Source organism: Lissotriton vulgaris, chromosome 8 (assembly GCF_964263255.1).
Source record: "Lissotriton vulgaris chromosome 8, aLisVul1.2, whole genome shotgun sequence".
In the NCBI taxonomy this organism is placed as follows: Eukaryota; Metazoa; Chordata; class Amphibia; order Caudata; family Salamandridae; genus Lissotriton; species Lissotriton vulgaris.
Window position 1 is genome coordinate 1535068417 of NC_141696.1, and position 24834 is coordinate 1535093250.

At 44.5% G+C, this 24834-nt stretch overlaps 1 protein-coding gene across 4 annotated transcripts in view; it reads right to left on the reverse strand.

Annotated features, from left to right (window-relative positions):
* Window positions 1-24834, reverse strand: part of LOC147700304 (uncharacterized) — a 123082-nt gene that overhangs the window by 59847 nt on the left and 38401 nt on the right. For 2 of the 4 annotated variants that reach the window (XM_086935671.1, XM_086935673.1), the window contains exons 2-5: window positions 14480-14606; window positions 4170-4262; window positions 2734-3009; window positions 558-668 (exon numbers count right to left, since the gene is read on the reverse strand). In XM_086935671.1, the coding sequence (XP_086791797.1) occupies window positions 558-668; window positions 2734-3009; window positions 4170-4262; window positions 14480-14606 (607 nt within the window). The remainder of the gene's footprint in view (window positions 1-557; window positions 669-2733; window positions 3010-4169; window positions 4263-14479; window positions 14607-24834) is intronic. The other 2 variants (XM_086935672.1, XM_086935670.1) reach the window with 1 other exon arrangement.

The window sequence follows — 24834 nt, forward strand, 5'->3', positions numbered from 1 at the left end:
CTCCTCGTATTGAACGCTTACCATGATCAACTCAGATGACCGAATTACGGTTGTAAAACATTCATATTTTACCAACTCCTTGAAAGAGTGGTAACCCATTCGTAAATGCGGACAGGTCAGCAGGCTACCATCCCTATGATGCCATCAATTCACAGTGGGTCGAAAATTGCGACCTACCTCATGAATATGCATGAGGTAGAGCCATGTGTGATCCACTAGGAATCGCTAATGAAACTCAGAAGAGTTTCATACATTAGGAATACAGATTTCCTAATTGTGATTCGGTGAGAATCGCAATTAGGAAATCGGTATTCCTGATATTAGTACATCTGACCCCAAGTTCGATTGGAAGGGTGGTGGCAGATTAATTATGATTGGTTCCAAGATATTGAGCAGGAGTCATGAAGATGCACAGATGAAGACGCACTGTGACATGAACCTACACAGATTTTTTTTTTATTAGACAAAGATCCAAAGACACCCAGAAACAATTTTGTAGTGTTTTCCAAATTAATAAATTTAATATGAATGGTCCTATGCATAAAAAGATAACTTACCTAAACAGCAGTCAATATTTTTAGCTTCCTCTGGGTCCTGATCAACTATGGGAAAGGCCACACCCTCTTCTTTGATGCTATCAGAGATTATCACTGTGGTGAACTCTTCATCTGTAGTAACAAAAACATCAAAGAAGTATTCCACAGTCAGTGACAAGAGCTGAAGATGGAGCTGCCTGTACCTCTCTTACCTTCCAGCTCGCGCATTACATCCACAGATTTAATTAAGTCAGGTAAAAAAATCTGTGATCCCTTACCTCTCACACATATTGCTCAACACAGCCATTGATTCCACAGTCAATCACAAGCACACCAAATCATTTCTCACACAGAACAGGAAGAAATTAGCTACTTAGCTGTAACTCCAGTTTTTCAGCGTTGGTATTTTTCATATATTCACATGCTGGAATCATTTCTTGTCGTCACTCTGGTAATCCCCAGTAATCTAAAAATAGCAGTTAACAGTGTTAAAATGACCACAGGTCTCAACAACAGTGTTTGAGGTGGCATGGCAGGAGGTGGTGGCAGTTGGAGGGAAAACAGAGATCGGGGAGGAATAGGCGTCAACTTCCCAGCTGGCTGCCGAGAAAGACATATTTTAAAGGTGCCCATCATTTGGTAGTGTTCATAAAAAAGAACCTCATCATACGTCTGTAGTTGATCGTCATAGTCTTAAAATGATCTTCCTCATCCAAATAGAGGACATCCAACTGTGTAGGGCTCTAGGTAGTCTGTGAAGCATCATGGTTGCTGCATTTCACCTTCCAATTCAAAATAAATGATAGGCGTTGGGAGGTTTACCATCAGTTGAATATGTGGAAAAATGACTGATATGGAAGATATTTTCCTAAAACAGCATGATTTATAGTGCTCTGAAGGCAAGGCTGGTTCACACCTATGGCAGCCCAGAAAGTGTCAGGATAAGGTCACTGAAGAGTTAGAGCAGAGCTTTACCTGGGGACTCCCCGACATAGAACGTGTAGTACAAACATGAGCTAAGGTGGCTTCTGGGGGTGAGTAGGGGAGCTGGCACCGCCACCTCATTGGTGAAGGTCGGGTTGCTTCAAATGAGGAGGATGCACTACAAATAAAACACTGTTATTGAGGCAGTTGGTCATTTTAACACTGTTTACTACTGGATTCACAGCTTGATAGCAGGGAATGATTCAAGCTAGTCCATGCTTCCCGAGGCCATCTTAGATCAAATTATTTTCATTTGGCAGCTACACGAGTATTGAATGCATTTTAAAGTCCCTAAGAGGTGATGCCACAAGTGAGTGACGATCTGGCATATATGTAGACAAGGCTTTAAAAAATGACCGAGGCTGGTCAAAGATGTGCAAGCAGTGTTAGAAATATTCCCCAGCAAGTGGCAAGTTACTTATGCGCCCATTACAAGATCAGAAGGAGACCAGGTAGTTTCACCATTTGTATAAGGCTGAAGACTATAGGATAATATGAGGGCGATTTTGAAGGAATATTGCTACAATAAAAAAGTTTAGGAAACATTTCTGGCTGCACTAAGTGCAAGGTAAAACTATAGACTTTACTGTGGCTTTGCCACCTCTTGAATCTGCGGCAATGAATAATGTAGTTGAGGCATCATGGGTCTGTTCCAGGTCACTGGAGAAATGTAAAAGGTATGAGAGACATATGTATGATTACAATTCTAAAAATATGAAATAGAACCTGTGAGTGATATACCCATTTAAAGATTGGTTGATTTGTTAGGTTGAGTTCTGTAGGAATAGTGATCCTAGGTCTCTACTCATATAAAATGCAAAATGTAATGAGCCCTAATGGTACAGTCAGTATGCTATCACTTTAGAACTAATGGTCTGCTAGAGAGAAGTAGCTATGGTGACATGCTATGGGTCTATGGTACAGGACAGCATTCGATGACCTTCAATAACGTCTTATATTGAGGATGAGTAAATTAGTTAAAAAAATTAAACTGTGTTTGGGTTTCATTGATACATAGAACTTCTGGTCTAGGAGGAAATTACAAGGCAATGTTAAAATAGGTCACGGTCACTATTATGCTAGCGAGACTGTTTGAGAGATCAAACTCCACAAAAGGTTAAGAAAGGGTTGTTTGTGAAAAGTTCACAGTGTACAGTAGTAGGTATTAATAGTGTAGTATGTGACTGTGAATCTTTAAAGTAGTTCTTCCCACCTGTGCTGAGCAGATCGGTGCTTTCCATTGTGTCTGTGCTGTGCAGAGGAGACCTTTCCCTTCTGTCTGTTCTGAGCACATCAGAGCTCTCCCCTATGCCTGTGCCCAGCAGATGATGGCTCTCCCTTGTGTATGTGCCAAATAGCTCCAGGCTGTCCCTTCCGTTTGTGCCAATCAGATGAAGGTTCTCCCTACTGTCTGTGTAAAGTGGATTTTGCCCACACCGGGCATCCTTTCTGCTTATGGTGAATGCATCCTTTTCAGAAGTTGATATGCCTATAAAAAAAAAACATTAAAATCTTAATTAGACCAAGATTATCAGACAACTTCAATTAAAATTAGTTTGTAGAGAGACTGCAACTCTTCCATCCCCACTTAAAAAAGAGTCTGTGTTTTAAGAGCTTTTATATGTTTAGTGTAACTAACAGACTCATATCAAAGTGCACACTTCGGACCTTTTGTAAACCTAGAATTGCAATTCTACACGTATAGCATTTTACTTTTTTCCTTCTGCCCCATACTAGCCAAAAAGCAGAGCACAGCTGCTTCAAGACCTTTGGACAAAGAAATCCCTCACACGCTTGGCAGTGAATGTAGCGTTAACTGTTGCTAAACTCTTGTATCGGATTTATCCCTGCTCCAGTTTTCTGAGCCTGCAATAGCTTCCTGCTGGTGTCAGTGAAGGGGTTAAGGGTTATTTCTGTAGTATGGAATACATGAGGAATTCCCTCTGGAAATAAAGAAACTATCTTTGCCAACACAATGCGAGGGGTACAATGGAAGCTGCTCCTTTTCCTGTAGACTGGCTAGTGGAAAGATGGCACTTATGCATCGGATTAACCCATCAGCCAAACTTACATCCTAAGGCACTTGTAATAAGGAGGACAGGTTATAACTGATGTTTTGACGGAAAAAACCTGTCCACCAAATCAGGCCCTTGGTTTGGATTGGGAAAACAAAACGTTAAGCTCCAAGATCACGAGGTGAAAAGTTGGGTAAATAATTCCATCCACATTTCACATATGGATGGGTTTGTGTGAGTAGTATCAACTCGTAGGAGGGTTATTCTTGTGCATGTCTATATATGAGTATGCTTTTGTCAGCAAACGAGAATCAATGTGCAGGTTTGGTGCTGCGGGAAAAGACCTATATGAATTTGACAGTAACATGGCGCAAATCTACCCAAAAGACAATGGAGCACTGTTTATAGTCAGAGGCAAATAAAAGTCAACGTGTGAGAGAAATGTTAGCTTATTTGTGGACTGTTACTGGGCCATAAAATAGTGTCCCTTAATGAGGTGCGTCTTGAAGTTCATCGATATCGCTGCGGATTATCGGTGCATACACAGAGAAGGATTGCTCCTTGTTATTTGTCTTTTTGCACTTCTCACTTCCCAGTCTATTTACGGTGGAACCAATTGTACTCTCTCACTCACTGTGTCGTCTGTTAGAGTCCTCCCCATCCGTTGGCTCGAGCCCTTCCTTTACTTTGGCTCGTAATGAAAAGACACAGGTTGCAATAACAGGGCCTGGTTAAAAATGAAAAGCAATGGGTAAGTGATGTACAGCTCCTAGAGTCATGACCCAATAACAGAGTGTAAATATGGAGGTTTTAAAAGTGAGGTTAGAGAAGTGAAGAGGACTAGAGATTCCTGTGCAATGTCAGCCATTGCCACAACTGTGTGCAGAGTGGAGAACGTCTAAAATAAGACTTATGTAAACATTTCTTAATATTAACAAAATATATATAAGACAAATATTAGATCATATCAAAAACAAATAGACAATCAGAATTGACATCTGGAATGCGATGACAATTGTTCAACAGGTTTCTATGGTGAACTCTTCCACTGTCAGCATGCGATGGTGATTGCAGGGACAATAGTCATTTTGTTTGTGCAGAAGAGCATTAGGAGGAATATGCAGAAGAGGGCAACAGAACTAGGCAAAGAAGGGGACAGTCTGAAAGAAGGAGCAGAAATGTTAACAAGCAAGACAAAGTTTCCACTAATCGGTCAACTGGCCGAAGAAATAATCTGACAAAACCTGCTCATTGTAGTAACCGTATGCCTCTCATGCATCATGCATAAATTCAGAGCTGTGGTAATTGTCTCCCTTAGTCTGCAATAAGCCTGACTGTGAACTCCTTTCTACCTGCTCTCCTAACAACCCTCTGGGTCTGTAATTGAAAGCTAAAAAAGTCATAAGCCGTCAAAAATGTGATTATTATAAATATGGAGGAACCTTTACTAATAAGCAGAAACTAAATTCAATCTACTCTTGCTGACATACAGGGGTTTGGTGGACACTTCCTTGTCACAATTTTGAGAGGAAATCATGTAGTTTGGCCCTCCAATCAAAAGCCAATTCATTCTCTGTTCCTTATTCCAAACACAAAGGAAGAGGAGACAGACTCCACATCAGAGGCCTCCAAGAAAGTCCTCAGTGAACACATTTTAATATCAACAAAACCAGCAGGCCACCCAGCTGCAATAAACCCCTTGTTGTGTGCCGATGCAGATGCCTGTGCTCTGTAAAAAAGCAATGAAAATAATGTCAAAAAGCTACGGTCAGTGTAGGATTCCTCCCACTGCAAATGTCCTTTACTGGACAGAGAGTGAGAAAGAGGCATTGGTAAAGGGAGCAGCCTCTTCTCGTTCCTCGGATGTCCTTGCAGTTAGCGTGCCTTTTTCGCCTTTCTTCTTAGTTATACAGGCAATCTTCACAAGCTCTCTCAATACGCCCCTGGAGAGGAAGCTACAGCGAAACCCTGGCTGGGGTCATGAAAATCTAGCAAACATAGGATACAGATCAGGCGAGGGTCTGTTATAGTCATTTTTGTGCCGCAATACGGGCAGTTCACAAAAGGAGATGGTACGACGCCAGACGCCGGAGGTTAAGGAATGAATGCAGTTCACTTATCGAACGATTTCAAATTAACGAAGCCAGTGTCCAACTCGGATCTCCGGATTAACTACCGGGCGTTCTAATCTCCAACCTGTACCACACCCGTTCTCAAATTCAGAAATTCCACACTGTGTGAGGCTGTCCACCACCCTTGTATCCCCTGCTTGCTACCTGCAGCAGTGGGAGCTTCGGACTGTGAGCACGCCGGAGCTGCTCTTCCCGTAATCTCCATTGTCAACTACTCGCGGTACCCGCTCCGCGGGTCCCGCTTCGCCTTTGGTGCTTTGCCAGCGCTGCTGGAAGTGCGCTGTGACTGTGTGGACTTCCTACAACTGAGCCTCTGTGGTGTGGTGTGTGCAGGGCTGCGAGCGTGGTCAGGCGTGGACTTCAAGTCCCAGGAGCGCCTGACACTCGGCATCACCAGCAGCTGACCCGCTCTCCCTGCTGGCTCCTCCCCCGCCTCAGCGCGGCTAAATCCAGCTCGTCAGTTTCTCTGGCTGTTTCCTCACCTGTGTTTCGTTTGGTCAGCAGTGGGAGCTTCGGACTGTGAGCACGCCGGAGCTGCTCTTCCCGTAATCTCCTTTGTCAACTACTCGCGGTACCCGCTCCGCGGGTCCCGCTTCGCCTTTGGTGCTTTGCCAGCGCTGCTGGAAGTGCGCTGTGACTGTGTGGACTTCCTACAACTGAGCCTCTGTGGTGTGGTGTGTGCAGGGCTGCGAGCGTGGTCAGGCGTGGACTTCAAGTCCCAGGAGCGCCTGACACTCGGCATCACCAGCAGCTGACCCGCTCTCCCTGCTGGCTCCTCCCCCGCCTCAGCGCGGCTAAATCCAGCTCGTCAGTTTCTCTGGCTGTTTCCTCACCTGTGTTTCGTTTGGTCAGCAGTGGGAGCTTCGGACTGTGAGCACGCCGGAGCTGCTCTTCCCGTAATCTCCTTTGTCAACTACTCGCGGTACCCGCTCCGCGGGTCCCGCTTCGCCTTTGGTGCTTTGCCAGCGCTGCTGGAAGTGCGCTGTGACTGTGTGGACTTCCTACAACTGAGCCTCTGTGGTGTGGTGTGTGCAGGGCTGCGAGCGTGGTCAGGCGTGGACTTCAAGTCCCAGGAGCGCCTGACACTCGGCATCACCAGCAGCTGACCCGCTCTCCCTGCTGGCTCCTCCCCCGCCTCAGCGCGGCTAAATCCAGCTCGTCAGTTTCTCTGGCTGTTTCCTCACCTGTGTTTCGTTTGGTCAGCAGTGGGAGCTTCGGACTATGAGCACGCCGGAGCTGCTCTTCCCGTAATCTCCTTTGTCAACTACTCGCGGTACCCGCTCCGCGGGTCCCGCTTCGCCTTTGGTGCTTTGCCAGCGCTGCTGGAAGTGCGCTGTGACTGTGTGGACTTCCTACAACTGAGCCTCTGTGGTGTGGTGTGTGCAGGGCTGCGAGCGTGGTCAGGCGTGGACTTCAAGTCCCAGGAGCGCCTGACACTCGGCATCACCAGCAGCTGACCCGCTCTCCCTGCTGGCTCCTCCCCCGCCTCAGCGCGGCTATAATCCTCCTTAGTAACACCGCAACGCGGGAGCGCGCGGGAGCGCGCCGGGAGAAGCCCGGGACAAGGGCGGGACCGTCTGTGGCCGTCAGAGGCCGAAGGAGGCTGGGCTGGGCCCCCTCCCTTGGTTCTCTAGCATCATTTTAAGCTGTTTGTATCATTCATAGGCTTGCATTGTATTTTAATGGTTTTGTTTATTTGGCTTTATACCTTATAATCGTTATTATTTTAACTTTTCTCCCTTTTTAATATAGCCTCATGACGGCTAAAAAATTACGCTCTGGACGAGTGATTGTGGGGAGATCTGGGTCTAAAACTAAATCAAACCCCCTACGAAACAAAATAGCGTCTACTATGCAATTGAAGGGTCAATGCCAGCTTTTTAATCTATGGGACAAAGGGAAAGACAAACCCACTGAGCTACAGTCTATGAATGAAATTCCAGGTTCCAATGACGCGGTGCCTGTTAACGGGGTTATTGATGTCTCCTCTAGTTTAAGCTTGGCGGTCAGTCATTCTCTGCCAATTCTAGTCAGTCATGAAGAAATAAGGGGCTCACCTTCGACATTAAATAATGTACATCTGAATCAGAATACTCACCTTAATTCTTCAGGCAATATGCCCTCAAAATCTGATGAAATTGCTCCTTCCCAAGTTACATTAAGGGATGTCCCTAAAGTTTCAATGAATACAGATTTTTTACCAGCTACGTTAGTTACATCCCCTGTATTAGGGAATGAATTCACTCTGCCGGATATTGATTTAACAGCTCATAGGGCGCGGATGGGATCGTTGCAGGGGAACTCTAAAGGTGTGCCTTTAGAGGAAGTAATAACGATTTCAAGTACTGGTCCCCTAAGTAGCACACCCTCTAATAAATTAGATTTCTCCCTTCCACAATTAAATCTTACATCCTGTTCAGGTCCAGTGTTGAATAATTTAGCTGAGGGCTCTCCAAATATTAACGGGAGGCTAATCTCTAACTCTTTGTCCTCTTTGGAATCAATTTTGTCTTCGATTCTAAGATTACTTGAAAAGTTTGTGGGAGGTTCAGAATGTATTTTTGATACTGTAACGCAGATTTTGCAAGTTCTCTTGTTAAGCAAAAACGAGTCAGTGTCAGATCCTCCTATTCCAGTGGCTTCTCTATTGATGCCCCAGAAAATAAGCGCTCCTTTCACTTCTGCAGTTTTGGATTTAGCGCTTTCTTCTCCCTCGATAGAAGGTCAAAAGGAAAGTCAGCCCATAGTACTTTCAGCTATCCCTAAACCCTCCAAAGTGGTTTCGGCTGGAGCTAATTGTATAGACCCACTTAGTGATAAGATAGAGATAATAGCAACTTCCCCTCTCATTTCTAAATCCGAATTGCCTTCCCTCTTTCCGATATTTTCCTTGCCATCAAATAAGGAAGAGGAGATCCCTAAAGTAAAAACGGGATTGATGGGAAATACGAGTCCCCAGAAACATAAAAAGATTAGAATGAAGAAGAGGAAACCTATCCGTAGGTTTGCCAAAAAAAGACAGAGGAAACTTCTTTTTGATAAAAATGTGGATTTAAGTGTAGATGATTCTCCGCAGGTGGAGCAGTCTCTCACCCCTAAGGAAGAAATTAGGGTTGTATCGCCCAAAGAAGACGCCCCCCCCTCTGGTCTAGGTCCTATAAACTTAACTAACCCTTTTCTTCCCAAGGTTTTCCTCCCTCCCGCTAATCCTTTTTCTTATTGTAAGGTTAATCCAGGTTCTTGCCAAGTTATCTCTAAGGTTACCTCTCCATTTGTTATTCCGCCCCCGTCTTCTTTAAATCCTACAGCAACACCCTTTCAGGCTCCATCCTTAACGACAGTTGTCCTCCCAAAAGAAAAAATATATGTGGATACGTTATATCTTGATTTTTCTCCCCTTTTTGAACCAGATTTAATTTTGAATAGATCTGCCCTATTGATCTGTTTTAAAGAGATCGAAAGCTTGAAATTAATCCAAACCTCCGATTTAGATCTTGTACTTCTCCCCAATTCTTACGTGGGGAAACCTTTAAGATCAACAAGGGTGAAATTTTATTCTAAAGTTGTGTTGAATCTTGTTCTACAATGGGCTGAGGATCTACAAATTAGAGGGATAGATGTGATGCCACACTTTGGGGGAAAATGTATTTTAAATACTACCGCTAATGCTTCATTATCACTTTCCTCCAATTCGGGTGTGCGAATGTCGGATTGGTCTAATCTTAGATCAGAGAACCTAAAAGTTTGTGTGGCTAGGAATGAAAGGCTAGTTTCCTACAAAAACCCTCCTCTTAAGCAGACAGTGAAGGATGATCAATCTAAATGGAGTTGGCTACCTGGAGTCCTTGCGAGTAAATCTGCTCCCCGTTCCATTCAGGATTCTAATTTTTAACAGGGAGCTGAAATTTATCTCATGGAACACTGCCGGATTCAAAGATTATAAAGAGAAATTGGGTTTCCTTCATTCTCAAAAGGCAGATATAATCTGTTTGCAAGAAACCTGGGTGGATGGAAGTTTCGTTTTGGATAAAGACTATTTTGTTTTGGATTTCAACGCAACCAGCACTAGAAGAGGCCATGCTAAGGGAGGGTTAGCATGCTTATTATCTAATAGACTGCAATGGAACTATTCACACTATCTGGATCCAGGAAAACTGTTTCAAGCAATAACTCTAAAAGATGTATTTGAGGATTGCCCTAATAGATTGCTGATTGTGGTAAACATTTATATTCCCCCCAATTGTTGTTTTAATGCTGGTTTAAAAACTTTATTTACTTTTTTAACTAAAGTCTTGGAGATCTCACCAACTCCGCATGTGTTAATGTTTGGGGACCTAAATTGTAATATATCTAACTGCGGGTTGGAGTTGTTTAGAAATATCCCATTGGAAGAATCTCTGAATATACCTTCAGCCCAGTTCCCCCCCAAAATTAAAACTAACAAAAGAGGTAAACTTATTTTAGATGGTTTACTTAAAGCGGATTGCTTAATTGTAAATGGGAGGCTTCCATCTGATATCCCGGCAGCTTTTACTCGTAAATCTAATAAGGGAAAATCTATTATTGATTTTATCATGATAGATTATGCCGGTTTTCACCTATTGAAGGATATGAAGGTCATTGAATCGAATCTTAGTGACCATAATGCATTGACGCTTTCTGTCTCCATTAGTTTTCAGAAAGTGGTTCCGTGGAGTCTGGATATAGACTCTGTGAATTTTGATTCCAGCTCAGGGAAATGTTTTTGGAACCCTTGTATTGTTGAAAACCTAGCGCCTCTTTTGTATTTTACCGTTGAGAATCTACCTCTCTGGGAAGGGAGAGAGCTGTTATGTTTTATTAATTTTTTAGATTCTGTAACTGCTTGTGCAAAAAAGAAATCAGGTGTGAAACAGTCCCTTGTAGCCCCTCACCCTCTACGGGCTATAAACAGAGAAATAAATAAAGTTGTAAGGGGACAATTTTTATGTTTTACCCAAGAAGCTAAATCTAAGTTGTCTATTTTAAAAAGAAGGAGAGTTAGGCTTAAGGCCCGTTTAAAACGTTCTAAGGAAGACGCCCTCTGGATTCAACTGAGGGAAGCTTCTTATAATCGCCAAACTAAGACCTTTTGGGCCTTAATTGGCAAAGGCTGTGGTACTAGAGCCAGTCCTACGCCCATTGCCATTGAGGAACAGGTGTGGGTTCACTATATCGAGAAGTTGTACAGTAATAATAATTCTTATGGGTTTAATGTTGAATTTGATAATGTCTCAGTTACACTGGACTGTCCAACAGTAAAGGAAATTGAATGTGCCATTAAGAATATGCGTTCCTCTGGTGCGATGGGTCCTGATAAAATCCCAATTTCAGTATTAAAAAACCAGAGTGAACTTTGGAGTAAAATACTATTTCCAGTGTTTAAATTCTGCTTTTCTAGCGGAACAGTCCCCCCCTCCTGGAAAGGAAGCATCATTGTCCCTTTATACAAAAAAGGGGCAAGAGATCTACCACAAAATTATCGTCAAATTGCCTTGCTTGACGCCATTGGTAAGGTGTTTGCAAAATGTGTGCTTTCTTTAATTAACGATTGGGTATCTGAACATAAAATCCTTCCCTTGGAGCAAACTGGTTTCAGACAAAATCATGGAACTTTAGATAACCTGACTGCATTACAAGTTATCAATGAAAAATATGTGAAAGTTCGGGGTGGTCAGGTATATGGCGCTTTTATTGACTTCTCCACCGCTTTTGATAAAGTAGATAGAAATTTGCTGTGGAGAAAGTTATTTAACCTAGGTATGCCTGCATCACTTATTAAGTTAATTCGCGCCCTGTATTCTGACACTTGGTGCAGAGTTTTACTTGGAGGTGATCGCGGCGTATCGAGATTAATTCCAACATCTAATGGGTTGAAGCAAGGTTGCCTTTTGGCTCCGTTGCTATTTTCTTTATATACTGTTGATTTACCCATCGCTCTTTCGGCTTGCGCCGGTATTGCCCCGTCCTGGGGGGGTGTTCCAATTGCATGCCTTATGTATGCAGACGACATCCTAATTTTGGATCTCACCCCAAAGGGCCTAAATATTCGGTTGCATGCACTTTTTGAATATGCTGAAAGTCATTTTTTATCTATAAATACGGCAAAAAGCAAGGTGATTTGTTTCTCTGGTAGAAAGAAGCCTAAATGTTTTAACTTTCCATGGGTTGTGGGGGGGGAAAAACTAGAATGTGTGAAATCTTATACCTTTTTAGGTAAAATTGTCACTCATAATTTAAGTGACAAACCACACATAGACAATAACTCTCGGAAGGCTATTTCTCAGGGAAAGAGTTTAGTTTCCCTGTATAAAGCCACAGGTAGAAGGCATTTTTCTATTCTTTTAGATGTTTTCAGAGCGAAAGTTCCAGCCTCCCTGTTATATGGAATTGAGTTAGTTGATCCAAAAAAATGGAGTTTTTTAAACTCTGCGGAAGGAAAAACTCTACGGAGTTTAATGTCTGTAGGCACAGCAAATTCGACTGCTTCCTTGAGACAGGAATTGGGTTTACGTAGCAGCAGGGTACAAGGTCTGGCTAGTATCATACGCTGGGTAGTAGCGTTATCTAAAGGTGAACCCAATACCTTAAGAAACCTCATAAAAAATGAATTATTAGGATCTTTTAATGACTTCTCATCGATTGTAAAAAACTTCAGATTTGCTGTGTTACAATTGAAATTAGATGAGGAGACTCTATTTCTATTGTCCCCATATCAATTAAAAACTGTTTTGAAGTCAGCCTCTTGGGAATTGGGGTTTTGTCTTGATAGAGACTTTTGTCTAGCGAAAAAAGGTTGTACGCCTGTTATTGAATCTTATACCCTGCGGAAAGCTCAACCGTATATGTACTGGAACATCTCCCATGGCGTGAGACGCCTGGTGTACTTATTAAGACACAATTTGCTTCCGCTAAAAGTTCTACATGCCAGCTGGTTTGGTTGTTCGGCACGCTGTGATCTTTGCCAATTGTATGATCAGGATCTAGATCACGTCATGTTCGTTTGCCCTACACTGATGCCCTGCAGGCGTAGATGGTTAAGACCAATTTGCTTACAACTTAACATATTATCAGCATCTTTGTTTAAGGCAGCCTTGATTAACCCACCTAATTAAATGTTTGCTTTTAAACTGTACAACTTTTTAAAATGTTTTTTGGACTTGTATTAAGTTATCTCATGTGATTGTGATGGAAATATTTTTTAAACATTTGTTGTTTTGTATGCATATGCTGTTTTATGTGGACCTCATAAAGAGTTCCTTATCATAATAAATAAACTTTGAAACTTTGAGATGGTATTTTGCACACAAAAACATATATATTTCCAGTCAGGAAATTACGGAAAATACTCTCCTCCCTAAGAACATTTAACGAATCCTGTCAGCAAGATCCGGAAAAGAGCTGAATCAACTGCTACCTACAAGGCACAATAGGATACAGGAGTTCAAGATGCCCTTGAAGGCATGGCATGGTGTCCTATTGTCTCTCTTACATTGCTATAGCCTATATGGTTACATGGCCCTTTGCTTCCCTATTATGAACTAAAAAAATGTTTTTAAAAAGGTATGGGTAGGATGTTTTTAAATTGTCACATTGCTTCCTATATTGTAACTTAGTAAGGGAGTATGTATTTTTTTCCACCTTTTAAAATAAATTAATGGAATTGTGACTTTCTTTAAATATGGGGCTACAATTATTTTGTTAGAAGTTGCCCATTATAGATTTAAGTTGCTTCGCCTTTATTATTTTTTAAATGATCATACATCAAACTTGGTGTCCTACAGAAATGGCATACAACGTTCTCCTTAAACTGGCACCATAGTTTAGCAAAGCTGCCTGTAACCTTCATCTATTTTATTAAGTTGCAAAAATATTTTGGAAACATTTTGCATGATAGTTTGGTAAATTTGTAACCAGCACACATTCCTTTTCAAATTGCAATTGTCTAAGGGGAACATTTTAATTTGAATGTAAGCATTCACCAATGATTCTTCAATTTTTTTACATGCATTTGCATACTATCAAGGAGCATTCTAGAAACAATATAAACCACCACAAGTAGCTATATTTTATATGCTTTTGTAAGTGTTTTACACTGGAACCACTGTCATTAAACCACGCTGAACTTACAGCTCACTGTAGTAGTTCTAAAGAGCATTTGTCCTGACATGAAAGATGTTGAGTCTACGAATCCAATATTCAAGATTGAAAATCGAATGCATTGGGATACATATTTTGCCTTAGCAATACCGGAAAATCCTCATTCCCACAACTACGCTGCAGAACTGTAAACTGGAAGCCAAAGGGCTAGGGCTAGGGCTAGTGCTAGTGCTGCGAGGGTTGGATATGCTTACCAAAAGACAAAATAACCATGAATATTTGTTGTCTTTGACCCCAACAATATGTTCTGGGCATCGGGGAATACAATTTCCCACCCCAGCCTATAACATTCGGACTACTCCCCACACACATCGCCTATATTCCTTGCCTCTGGTGTTACTGATATTGATGCACTGATCTTCCGGATTCAAGTTACTGCACAAATGAAGGTCTGAAGTCACACTAAATACATTAAGGTAGTTTGATGTCATACCCTAATACACCAAACATGAAGTTGTTCATTACACATAATATATCAAAAACAAACAGAGAAAAAAAAGCACAATGAGCGTAAAATAGCGAAGATAAAAACAAGGAAGTATTTAAACACCTACTAGGAGGACTCTAAAGAAGTAAACTGGCCAGTAATTACAGAATGTGCAAACCTTAAAAAATGTATTCGGTGCAACTTTACCTAGTGACAGCAAGACTTGGTGAATTTCTTTCATCAGATTTGCATAAAGATCCTTCTGCCATTTTTGTAAAAGCTCCCACTCCTCCCGTGAGAAACTGGCAACAACATCCTGGAATGTAAGCAGCGCCTGTAAGGATTGTGAATTACATACATTTATGTCATACTCCGAACTAGACAGTCAGCCACAATACAGAATCAATGTCTAGAAGATAATGCAGGGTATTCTTTCCTATGGCATTTGGATCACTCAAACTCTACTTGAGAATACAGTAGCGATGGTGGCAGACGAGCCACATTATCACAGATGAAGCACAACACCCTATCTTCCTCCAGTCTATCAAGGTACAGCCAGTACTTTAAATGAACAAAATATCAATGCTAGAAACTCCTCACACCTTTCGTTCTGTTTTATTGTTTAGAAACAAAGTTGCCACTGGTCACAAGACACCATAATACCAATTCACTGTTCAATAACTGCATATGCATTAGAAATGTGTGTTGCAGGTACAAAAGTATTCAGAAAAGGGGGTGGTGATGAACAGAGTGTCTGAAGATCAAGTTACTTACCTTCGGTAACACTTTTTCTGGTAGATACTATATCTGCCTGTGGATTCCTCACCTTGTGAATATCCCCCTTGCATCAGCAACATTCGGAAATTCTTTTCGTAGCCTCGCGCCGACTTGGATAGGACGTCACAGAGTAACGGCTCCGCTCGCGACTCCGCTGACGTCACCGACGCCTATAATAGGCCCACGCCGGCGTGATGACATCAGTTCCGCCAAGGAGAAAACACATAGTGTTGAGCAAAAGCAAGAAAGCAAATAAAGCAACTCCTTAACAATCCAATATAAAACAATATAATACAATAACTCTGGTAAAGAAGAGTGGACAACGGGGAGGCGGGTGGGTCAGTGAGGAATCCACAGGCAGATATAGTATCTACCAGAAAAAGCGTTACCGAAGGTAAGTAACTTGTTCTTCTGATAGATACATCTGCCGTGTGGATTCCTCACCTTGTGAATAGAGTCCCACAGCAGTCCCCACTCCCGGAGGAGGGTGTCCACTCTTCTAAACCAGAAAATCCTGAAGGACAGAGCGCGCAAAGTGACCGTCCCTCCTCACTTCGGAATCCAAGCAGTAATGCTTCGCGAAAGTGTGGAGGGAAGACCAGGTTGCCGCCCTACAAATGTCCTCCACAGGAACACCTCTAGCCAATGCAGAGGTCGAAGACTTCGCTCTAATTGAATGAGCCCTAATACCCTCAGGAGGTTCCTTACCGGCCAAAGAGTAGCAGATCTTAATACACAGAACGATCCATCTTGATAAAGTCCTTTTATGGACCGCTCTTCCCTTCTTGCAGCCAGCAAAGCCAATGAAGAGTTGATCATCCAAGCGACAGTCTTTAGTTCTGTCCAAATAAAATGACACCGCCCTCTTAGGGTCCAGACGGTGCAACCTCTCCTCCTCCTTGGAAGGGTGCGGGGGAGGATAAAAGGTAGGGAGGGTAATGGATTGACCAAGGTGGAAAGGAGTCACCACCTTAGGAAGAAAAGCAGCCCTGGTCCTTAGAACCATTCGATCAGCATGAATGGTCAGGAACGGGGGCTTGGAACTAAGAGCTTGAAGCTCACTCACCCTCCTAGCCGAGGTTATTGCAACGAGGAAAACTGCCTTAAAGGTTAAAAGCCTCATAGGACATTTATGAAGAGGCTCAAAGGGAGAGCCCATCAGAAAAGTCAAGACAAAATTCAAGTCCCACTGAGGAACAATAAAAGGAGTAGGAGGGAACCTGTTTAAAAGACCCTTCAAAAACCTTAAAACTACAGGAGACTTAAAAAGAGAGGGCTGATCAGGCAAACAAATAAAAGCTGACAGCGCCGAAAGATAGCCCTTAAACGTGGCAACTGCAAGCCCCTGTTGCGCCAAAGAAAGAGCAAACCGGAGCACATCTGATAAATGGACTCTCAAAGGGTCAACATCATTCTCACCACACCAAATGACAAATCTAGACCATCTATATGAATAGACAGTCTTAGTGGAGTCACGCCTGGCTGACAAAATGACATCCACCACGTCAGGCGTGAGAGAATATGAAATCAGGTTGCCCCGTTCAATCTCCAGGCATGAAGGTGCAATGTCTGGAGGTGGGGGTGTAGAACCTGCCCCTCCATCTGAGAGAGGAGGTCTGCCCTGAGAGGGAGACGGAGCGGCGGGTGAGAGGAGAGGTGGAGAAGATCTGTATACCACACCCTTCTTGGCCAATCCGGGGCGACCAATATAACTTGGGCCCGGTCTTGGCGAATCTTCCTCAGAACCCGAGGAATCAAAGGTATGGGAGGATACGCGTAAAAGAGTTGACTTCCCCAACTCAACTGAAACGCGTCCCCCAAGGCTCCTTGCATCGGATACTGGAGACTGCAGAATGACAGGCAGTGAGCATTCTCGCGAGTGGCAAACAGGTCCACCCGAGGAGTTCCCCACGTCCGAAAGACGTGACGAACCACCTCCGGGTGAAGCCTCCACTCGTGGTCGGCAGAGAACTGCCAGCTGAGACTGTCTGCACGCACGTTCAGAACTCCGGCCAGATGATTCGCCATCAGACAAATCTGGTGGTCCTGAACCCAGGACCAGAGACGCAGAGCCTCCCTGCAGAGACACTGCGACCCCACTCCTCCCTGCTTGTTGATGTACCACATCGCGGTCGTGTTGTCCGTCAGGACCTGGATCGACCGACCGCGAAGGGAAGGAAGGAAGGCCTTGAGCGCCAAACGTATCGCCCGCAACTCTAGAACGTTGATGTGAAGCAACCTTTCCTCTGGAGACCAAAGACCCTTGACCTCCAGATCCCCCAGATGAGCACCCCACCCTAGAGTGGATGCATCCGCTATCACCGTGGCCACCGATGGAGGTAGTTGGAAAGGCTTTCCTTGCGACAGGTTGCCTTCCACGCTCCACCAAGACAGATCCGCTGCAGTTTCTCTGGAGATCTTCACCGACTCCCCGAGATCTCTGTTGTGCTGATACCACTGCCTGCGGAGACACCACTGGAGTGCCCTCATGTGCCAGCGTGCATGGTTGACCAACAGAATGCAAGAAGCCATCAGACCGAGCAGGCGAAGGACCTTCAGGACTGGAACGACCGCTCCATTGTAAAATAAAGGAATCATTTCCTGAATGTCGCGAATCCTTTGAGGAGGAGGGAATGCACGACAAACAGTAGTGTCCAGTACGGCACCTATGAACAGGTTGCGCTGGGAGGGCACCAGGTGAGACTTGGGTACATTTATCGAAAAACCCAACCTGAACAACAACTGAGTTGTCTCTTGCAGATGATGGAGCACCTTCTCTGACGACTCCGCTTTGATCAGCCAGTCGTCCAAATAAGGGAACACAGGTATCCCCGACCTCCTGAGATGAGCTGCCACCACTGCCATCACCTTGGTGAAGACTCGAGGCGCAGTAGTAAGACCAAACGGAAGGACCGCAAACTGGTAGTGCTGCGACCCAACCGTGAAACGGAGATACTTCCTGTGCGACTTCAGGATGGGTATGTGGAAATACGCGTCCTGCAAGTCGAGCGACACCATCCAGTCTCCTTCCATCAACGCTTGAAGAACCTGAACAAGGGTGAGCATCTTGAATTTCTCCTGCTTCAGATAGAGATTCAAGATCCTGAGATCCAGGATTGGACGAAGCCTGCCATCCTTTTTGGGGATCAGGAAATACCGGGAGTAGCATACCTGACCCCTCTCCTGCTCTGGGACCACCTCTATCGCACCCTTTCGTAACAGAGTTAGAACCTCCTGCTGCAGAAGAGACAGATGTTCCTCGGTGCAAAAACCTTGACAAGGAGGGTAAACAGGGGGGAAATCCCGAAAGCGAAGGGCATACCCATTTTCTACAAGATTGAGAACCCAAAGATCTGTCGTAACCGATTCCCAATCCTGTAGAAAATGGGTAAGCCGACCCCCAACCGGACCCACATGATCCTGAATAGCGGATCTAGGGCTGCTTTTCTGAGGCAGGGGGGTTGTGACGTAAATAATTAATTTACTCTCTTAATTTCTATGCAGGTAAGTACTTAATCATTAATAACTCAATCGGAATGAAAGAAAACAGAGTCCGTGGTGTTAGAGTTTCTAAGGGTTTTATTCCTCATAAAGGAATCAGGATATCATGTTCTGACCACCACAGGGGTGTCAGAAGGGATAGAGCGCTGAACTTTATTGATAATACATAGCTTATATACTTGATTTACACCATAGGAATCAATGTAAGAGGCGTAACAGCTGAGAGAAGACAAGATAACAGTATACACGTGGTACTAGTACATCATCAAGAGGCGTAAACTAGGCGTGAACCAGAGGTGTGTGCTAGAAACGTCACTGATAGGTGACGCAAGTGGGTGGCACCAAGGGGTGGTGCTAACAGAATGTTGCAATGTCAGCAGAAATCGGAAGCTTGGATGCGCGCGCAGCTGCATGACGTGTGATTGACGGGGTGCAGGGGACTTGACATTTACACTGACGGAAAGAGACAGAAGTCTGGCATGTCAGATCAACTTGTACTTCTATCATATCTGATATCTGATGTTTAGGAACTATACTATCTGGGCGGAAAGGTCTCTAGGGCAGAAGCTATTCTACACTAACTGTGGATGCGTGTATAAGCGCCTGAGTGTCTACATGTGAAGCGTGGGGCTCGGGGCCTTCCATGGAAGCATGGCAACAGAGGCTGTGATTTACTTGCGTTAAGACAGGTCGGCCCTTTGGCTCTGCAGCTGGAGAGGATGTTTACAGGATCTAGTAGGCAGGAATGTATTCTCGGGGAGCGGAACAGATAACTCGAAGGTTATAGTCAGTCTTGGCAGAAAGCAGGCTGAGCTGAGCGCGAGGGGCCGCGCTGAAAGTAGGACAGAGTTCACGAGTACAGAGGTAGCCTGGGCAGAGTCAGGAGCCACAAAAGAGGTTCAGATGGCAGGAATTCAGGGCCTACTCTTGCTAGAGCAGGAAAAATACGAAAAGTGCACTACAAAAAGACGGTGGCATAGCATACTTAGGAACGGACTATATAATCCATTCATGGTGGATCTGAAAGAGGACATGTTAACGTTGGACGCAAATGTATTTGCGTCTTCATAGCTGACACAGGAGGGAAGTTACATGCACTTGAAGCTGGTACATGGAGTCGGTGGGGTACGTGCTAGGGAACACAACATGGCCAAAATTTAATTTTCCTCAGTTGGAAGAGGTGGAGGAAGAGGAGGGCTGACGTCCACGAGGACGCGCTCTTTGCTTTCCCCTGTACGATCTGTACACTGAATTTTGCTGTTGCTGCTGCTGCTGTTGGCCTTGCCGGAAATTCCGAAAGGAGCGACCAAAACCCCTGAACCTTCTGCTGGAAGAAGTGCCTCTGATCTGGAGACCCAAAGACTTAGCAGTTGCTCTGCAATCCTTGAATCTCACAAGAGCCGCATCCGCCTTCTTCCCAAAGAGTCCTGATCCATCAAAAGGAAGATCCAGCAAGGTCGCCTGAACATCAGCCGAAAAGTCCGAAACTTCAACCTGGCTGACCTAGTGGCGACAGCAGTGCCCATAATTCGAGCCACAGAGTCGGCAGTGTCCAGACCACTTTGAATAACCTGGCGGGCTGTCGCCTGAGTGTCAGAAATCACCTCCTCAAAATCCTTCCGGTTGGCGTCAGGAATTTTTGGAGCCAGGATAGGCAAAGAGTTCATCAGGGCATGCACATACCTTCCCATAAGACATGTGGCATTAGTTGACTTCAACGCCATACTCGCCGATGAAAAGGTCTTTTTTGCAACCTGGTCCTGCTTCTTTGCTTCCTTCTCACAAGGAACCTGAGGAAAGGCACTAAGACCCTTCTTTGAACAGGCAGACTGAATGACCAGGCTCTCTGGCGACGGATGAGAAGACAGAAAAGCCGGGTCCTCAGGTGCAGCCCTGTACCTCCTCGCAACACTCTTAGAAACCGCAGGAGCCGACAAAGGTTTCTTCCACACCTCCATTATAGGATCTGTCAAGGCATCATTGAATGGAAGTAAAGGCTCAACCACAGAATTCGGTGAATGCAAGACCTCAGTGAGGATATTAGACTTGAACTCCACTGTAGGCAGAGTCAATTGAAGAAGCTCAGCAGCCTTCCTCATAACCAGATGGTAAGGCTGGATATCCTTAGAAGGAGCACCCGAGCCTGAGGGCAACTCCCACTCTGGAGAGAAATCAAGAGTTCCTGAATCCGCCAACTCCTCAAAACAGCTCTCTTCTAATTCACCTTCTTCAACATCAGACTGTGAATCCATGTATCTCTGCTCTTCCAAAAGGCGTTGAGCTTCCCTTCTGGATCTCTCCTTTACACGCCTCGCAGCCGGATCCACTTGCGGCACCGACGGATTCGGGGCCGGCGCCGGTATCGAATCTGACGGCACAGAAGAATGCCCTCGAGGACGATCAGGAGCAGGCGACGCTGGAATCGGCGTCGACGACTTCGGCGGAGCCGGGAACTGCCAATGCGGCGTCGGAGCCGGCATGTAAGGCATAAACGGAGCCGGAGGATAGGAGTGAGGAACTTCCAGGCTGTATGCCAAAGGACCCATGGGACCCGAAGGTGCACCAGAGGGGTACCACGCCCTTGAGAAGACGCCATACATAGCGTTAAGGAACGCTGAAGGGTCCTGGCCTGGAGCAGGAAAGGGCGGCTGAAAACCATCAGGCCGGTCCTGTGGAGGGATCGGATTCGGCTCATCAACAGGCGCAGAATCCACAACCTCCCGAGCCTCTTCCTCTTCACGGGCCGGGGACGGCGCCGGAGACGGATTCGGAACCCGAGAAGGATTCGGAGCCGGAGTGGGAGACCGCCCATGCGACTCGGAAGGTGAGGCCTCACCTTCATGCTCAGAGACTTCAAGAGTAACCACCTTCGAACATACCTTCTTCGGTGACCTCGACCTCGAGCCCGACTCCTTACCAGACCGACGTCGGGACTCATGTCTCCTCTTCTTGTGCTTCTTCTTCGACTTCGAAACATGATCCGACGCCGACTTCGAAGACGACCTCTCTCGAGAAGCAGATCTCGACCTCGCCCTGGACTTCGACCTCGCCCTTCGAGAACGAGACCTCGACGACTTCTCCTTTCCAGCTTTCACCTTAGCAACCAGAAGTTTGGCTTCTCTCTCCCTCAGGGCCTTCGGATTCATCTTCCGACAAGAAGAACAATCCTCCACATCATGGTCGGAACTTAAACACCAGATGCAGTCTTCATGGGGGTCGGTAATGGACATCATTTTACCGCACTCCCTGCAGGGCTTGAAGCCGGTCTTCTTGGATGACATCGTCGAAGAGACAGGATACAGAGAAGCAGAAATATGCAACAAAATGGCAACAATGTACCAGTAGGCTACAGAGATTCCCGATAACCGATAGTGTCGACGACGCGGAAAAAAGGGAACTGGTGTCATCACGCCGGCGTGGGCCTATTATAGGCGTCGGTGACGTCAGCGGAGTCGCGAGCGGAGCCGTGTCTCTGTGACGTCCTATCCACGTCGACGCGAGGCTACAAAAAGAATTTCCGAATGTTGACGCAAGGGGGATATTCACAAGGTGAGGAATCCACACGGCAGATGTATCTATCAGAATTAAGCAGACCACTCTTACCCAGTCCAAAGATCAGGGCTTGATCCATCACCGTTTTTTAGCTCACTGCACCATCCCAGCTCAGAACCTGGCTACATGCAAATTAGTCTGTTCCTGTCCCAGTGCATGATGGGAACAGGGCAAACCAAACTACCAAGCCAATTCTTATACTGGGAAGGAAACAAGCTTCCGGGGACCGGTTTTCTGGCATTTCAGCCGTCTTCGGCCCGGCTTGCTTGAATCCTGATGGTGCAATGAGCAAGGGACTCACATCTGAGTATACCCTTCCACGCTTATGGTGGACAAAATTATTCAGAAAAGGGTACAAAAGAACATTTAATGTGTCTGGGCCACAGGATGTTTTGTGAGACAGAGTTAAGCAAACACTTGGAGGCATACGAAGTTTGATCACTTTTCTGAATTCCAGGTGGCTGTATTGCAATCTTAATTCTAGGCTGATGGAATACAAGTTTTTGAGACCCATCACTTGGAGGAGTCAACTCTCCTGATGAGAACTCCTGTATTCATTTCCCTGTTTATTTTTCATCTGCTGATGGTCTTTGATCTTGTCTAAAGGCACATTGTGAAAAGAGCATGAAAAAGCAGCCCAGGCCTTTGGAATTAGGCAAATTACATTAAATGTTAAGTTTATCACATGGTAAAATGAAGGTGATTGGACTCCCAATTAGACATTGTGTGCCCTTTTAAGTTTGAACACCATGTTCTATGTCATTTGTAGTTATTTTTATATTCTAAGAACCTACAGAGATTCTGTAGAATGAAGAATACTAATCCTCTCACCAAGTTGGTCCTGAGGGCTGGTGTTATCAATGCAGTAGCCCCAAGTTTAAGTTGCTAAAAACTAACTAATTTCATGTTACAGGACAGAGTATTAGCAGGTATGATTAAACATGGAAACTAGGATTACAGAACTGAGTTACAGTAAATATGATATTTAGGGAATTGATCTGTTGATCTTATACAAATGCTAACTTGACAAAGGCACCCATGATCAATCTTTAGTTAAGGTGACCCCCCCCCCCCCCCCCCCAACAGACCTACATAACTGATAAGGACTAGACTCAACTGTACACATGGGTCTAACCTACATACAGCTGGAATTTTAAAATGTAGAGATATCCATAAATGTACCCAACTGTACAGACTAGATGCAGAAGTACACATAGCGGTACATCTGTAATTACAAAATGTAGAGATTGATATCGTCTACAGTGAACGTATTTACAAGTAAATAGTAGGGGAGATAAATTGAACCCTGAGGATACACTACTGCTTTAAAAGGCCAGAGTCCATCAGGCACTCAGAGTGAAAAGCCCTGGAATATGTACTAGCCACTGACTATACTTAGCTCCTCATAGACAATGGCCATATTTACTGAGACGCGTGCTTTGTTGAAAAATACTAGGACAGAAAAGTTTGTGCGACCGCCAGGTGCAAAACCTGTATCAGTTCAGTTCATTAAGTCTTTATTGCGATTTTTCATCATAAAAGACAAAAGTATCCAAAATTAATACAGATTCCATTCACTTTAAAATGCACCATCATACTCAAAAATCTAAAACTTAATACTACACCACATCGACATTAATTAATAATTAAATATATGTCTATATACATTTTAAAAGAGTATCTTAAAAAGGATTAAATATGTAACACAGCAAAGAGACTTAATCTTCATCAATTATTTACACAGCCCATCTATGATCATTACACAGCTACTTTGACCCCCCCCCATTTTATTGCGTATGGCCCACGCCCAGCTCCAAAACTTTGTTACACCAATTACAACAAGGTTGGAAGTGTCCGATTTCAATATTCTCCTTGCAACCATCGCCGATCTTGTGTTCATAGACAAGCATGCTGGTTTCAGCCAGATACTCCTCGGCTGATGGTATGCAGGACATACAAATAAAAAATGATCAATATTTCCGCTACTATTATGGCAAAATACACACTTATCACTACTAACGGGATTCACTTGCTTGTAAACCATCGTAGGGGTAATGTCCCTATCCTAAACTGTTGGTATAGTTTACGGTCATGGGGCTTCGTAATGAGATCCCAGTATCCTTCCAAGTGCGATTTATCCTTTATCTCAAGGAAATCCCTTGACAGTGACTGGCAGATATGGGAGGAGAATCTCTTCATTTTAACCAACTCCCAGTATGCTTCTCTATAGGAATTTTTCGAAGGAAATTCGCAGCCTCTGGGTGTTCCCATAGGTTCCTCATCTCCATATCAGTCAGCAAGGACCTATTTGCAGCCAACCATGGGATCTTATGTGATCGACTCAACCCCCTCACTTCCGTAGGGCCCTAGCATACAGGGAAAGTTCCGGGGTGATCCAAAGACGCCTCCAAAATGCCGGTGGTCTATAGCGTGCTACATCTACGAACGATCTCATAAACATATTTTAAGCAAGAGAAAGTGGAGATAAATTACAAAACCCCCAGATTTCAGCACCATATAGTATGGCTGGGCAAATTTTGGTTGTATATATCTTGAGAATAGGGGCTAAAGGTTTAGTTAGAGACAACCTGTGCTCCTTAACCAGGGCACCGGCCAGCTGGGCGTGCTTTAGCGCTAGCATTTCAACTTGGGGGCTTCCAGCTTAATTTATCATTAAATGTGACACCCAAGTAGGTGAAGACATCTGTTTGCTCCAGTAAGGCACCATCCAT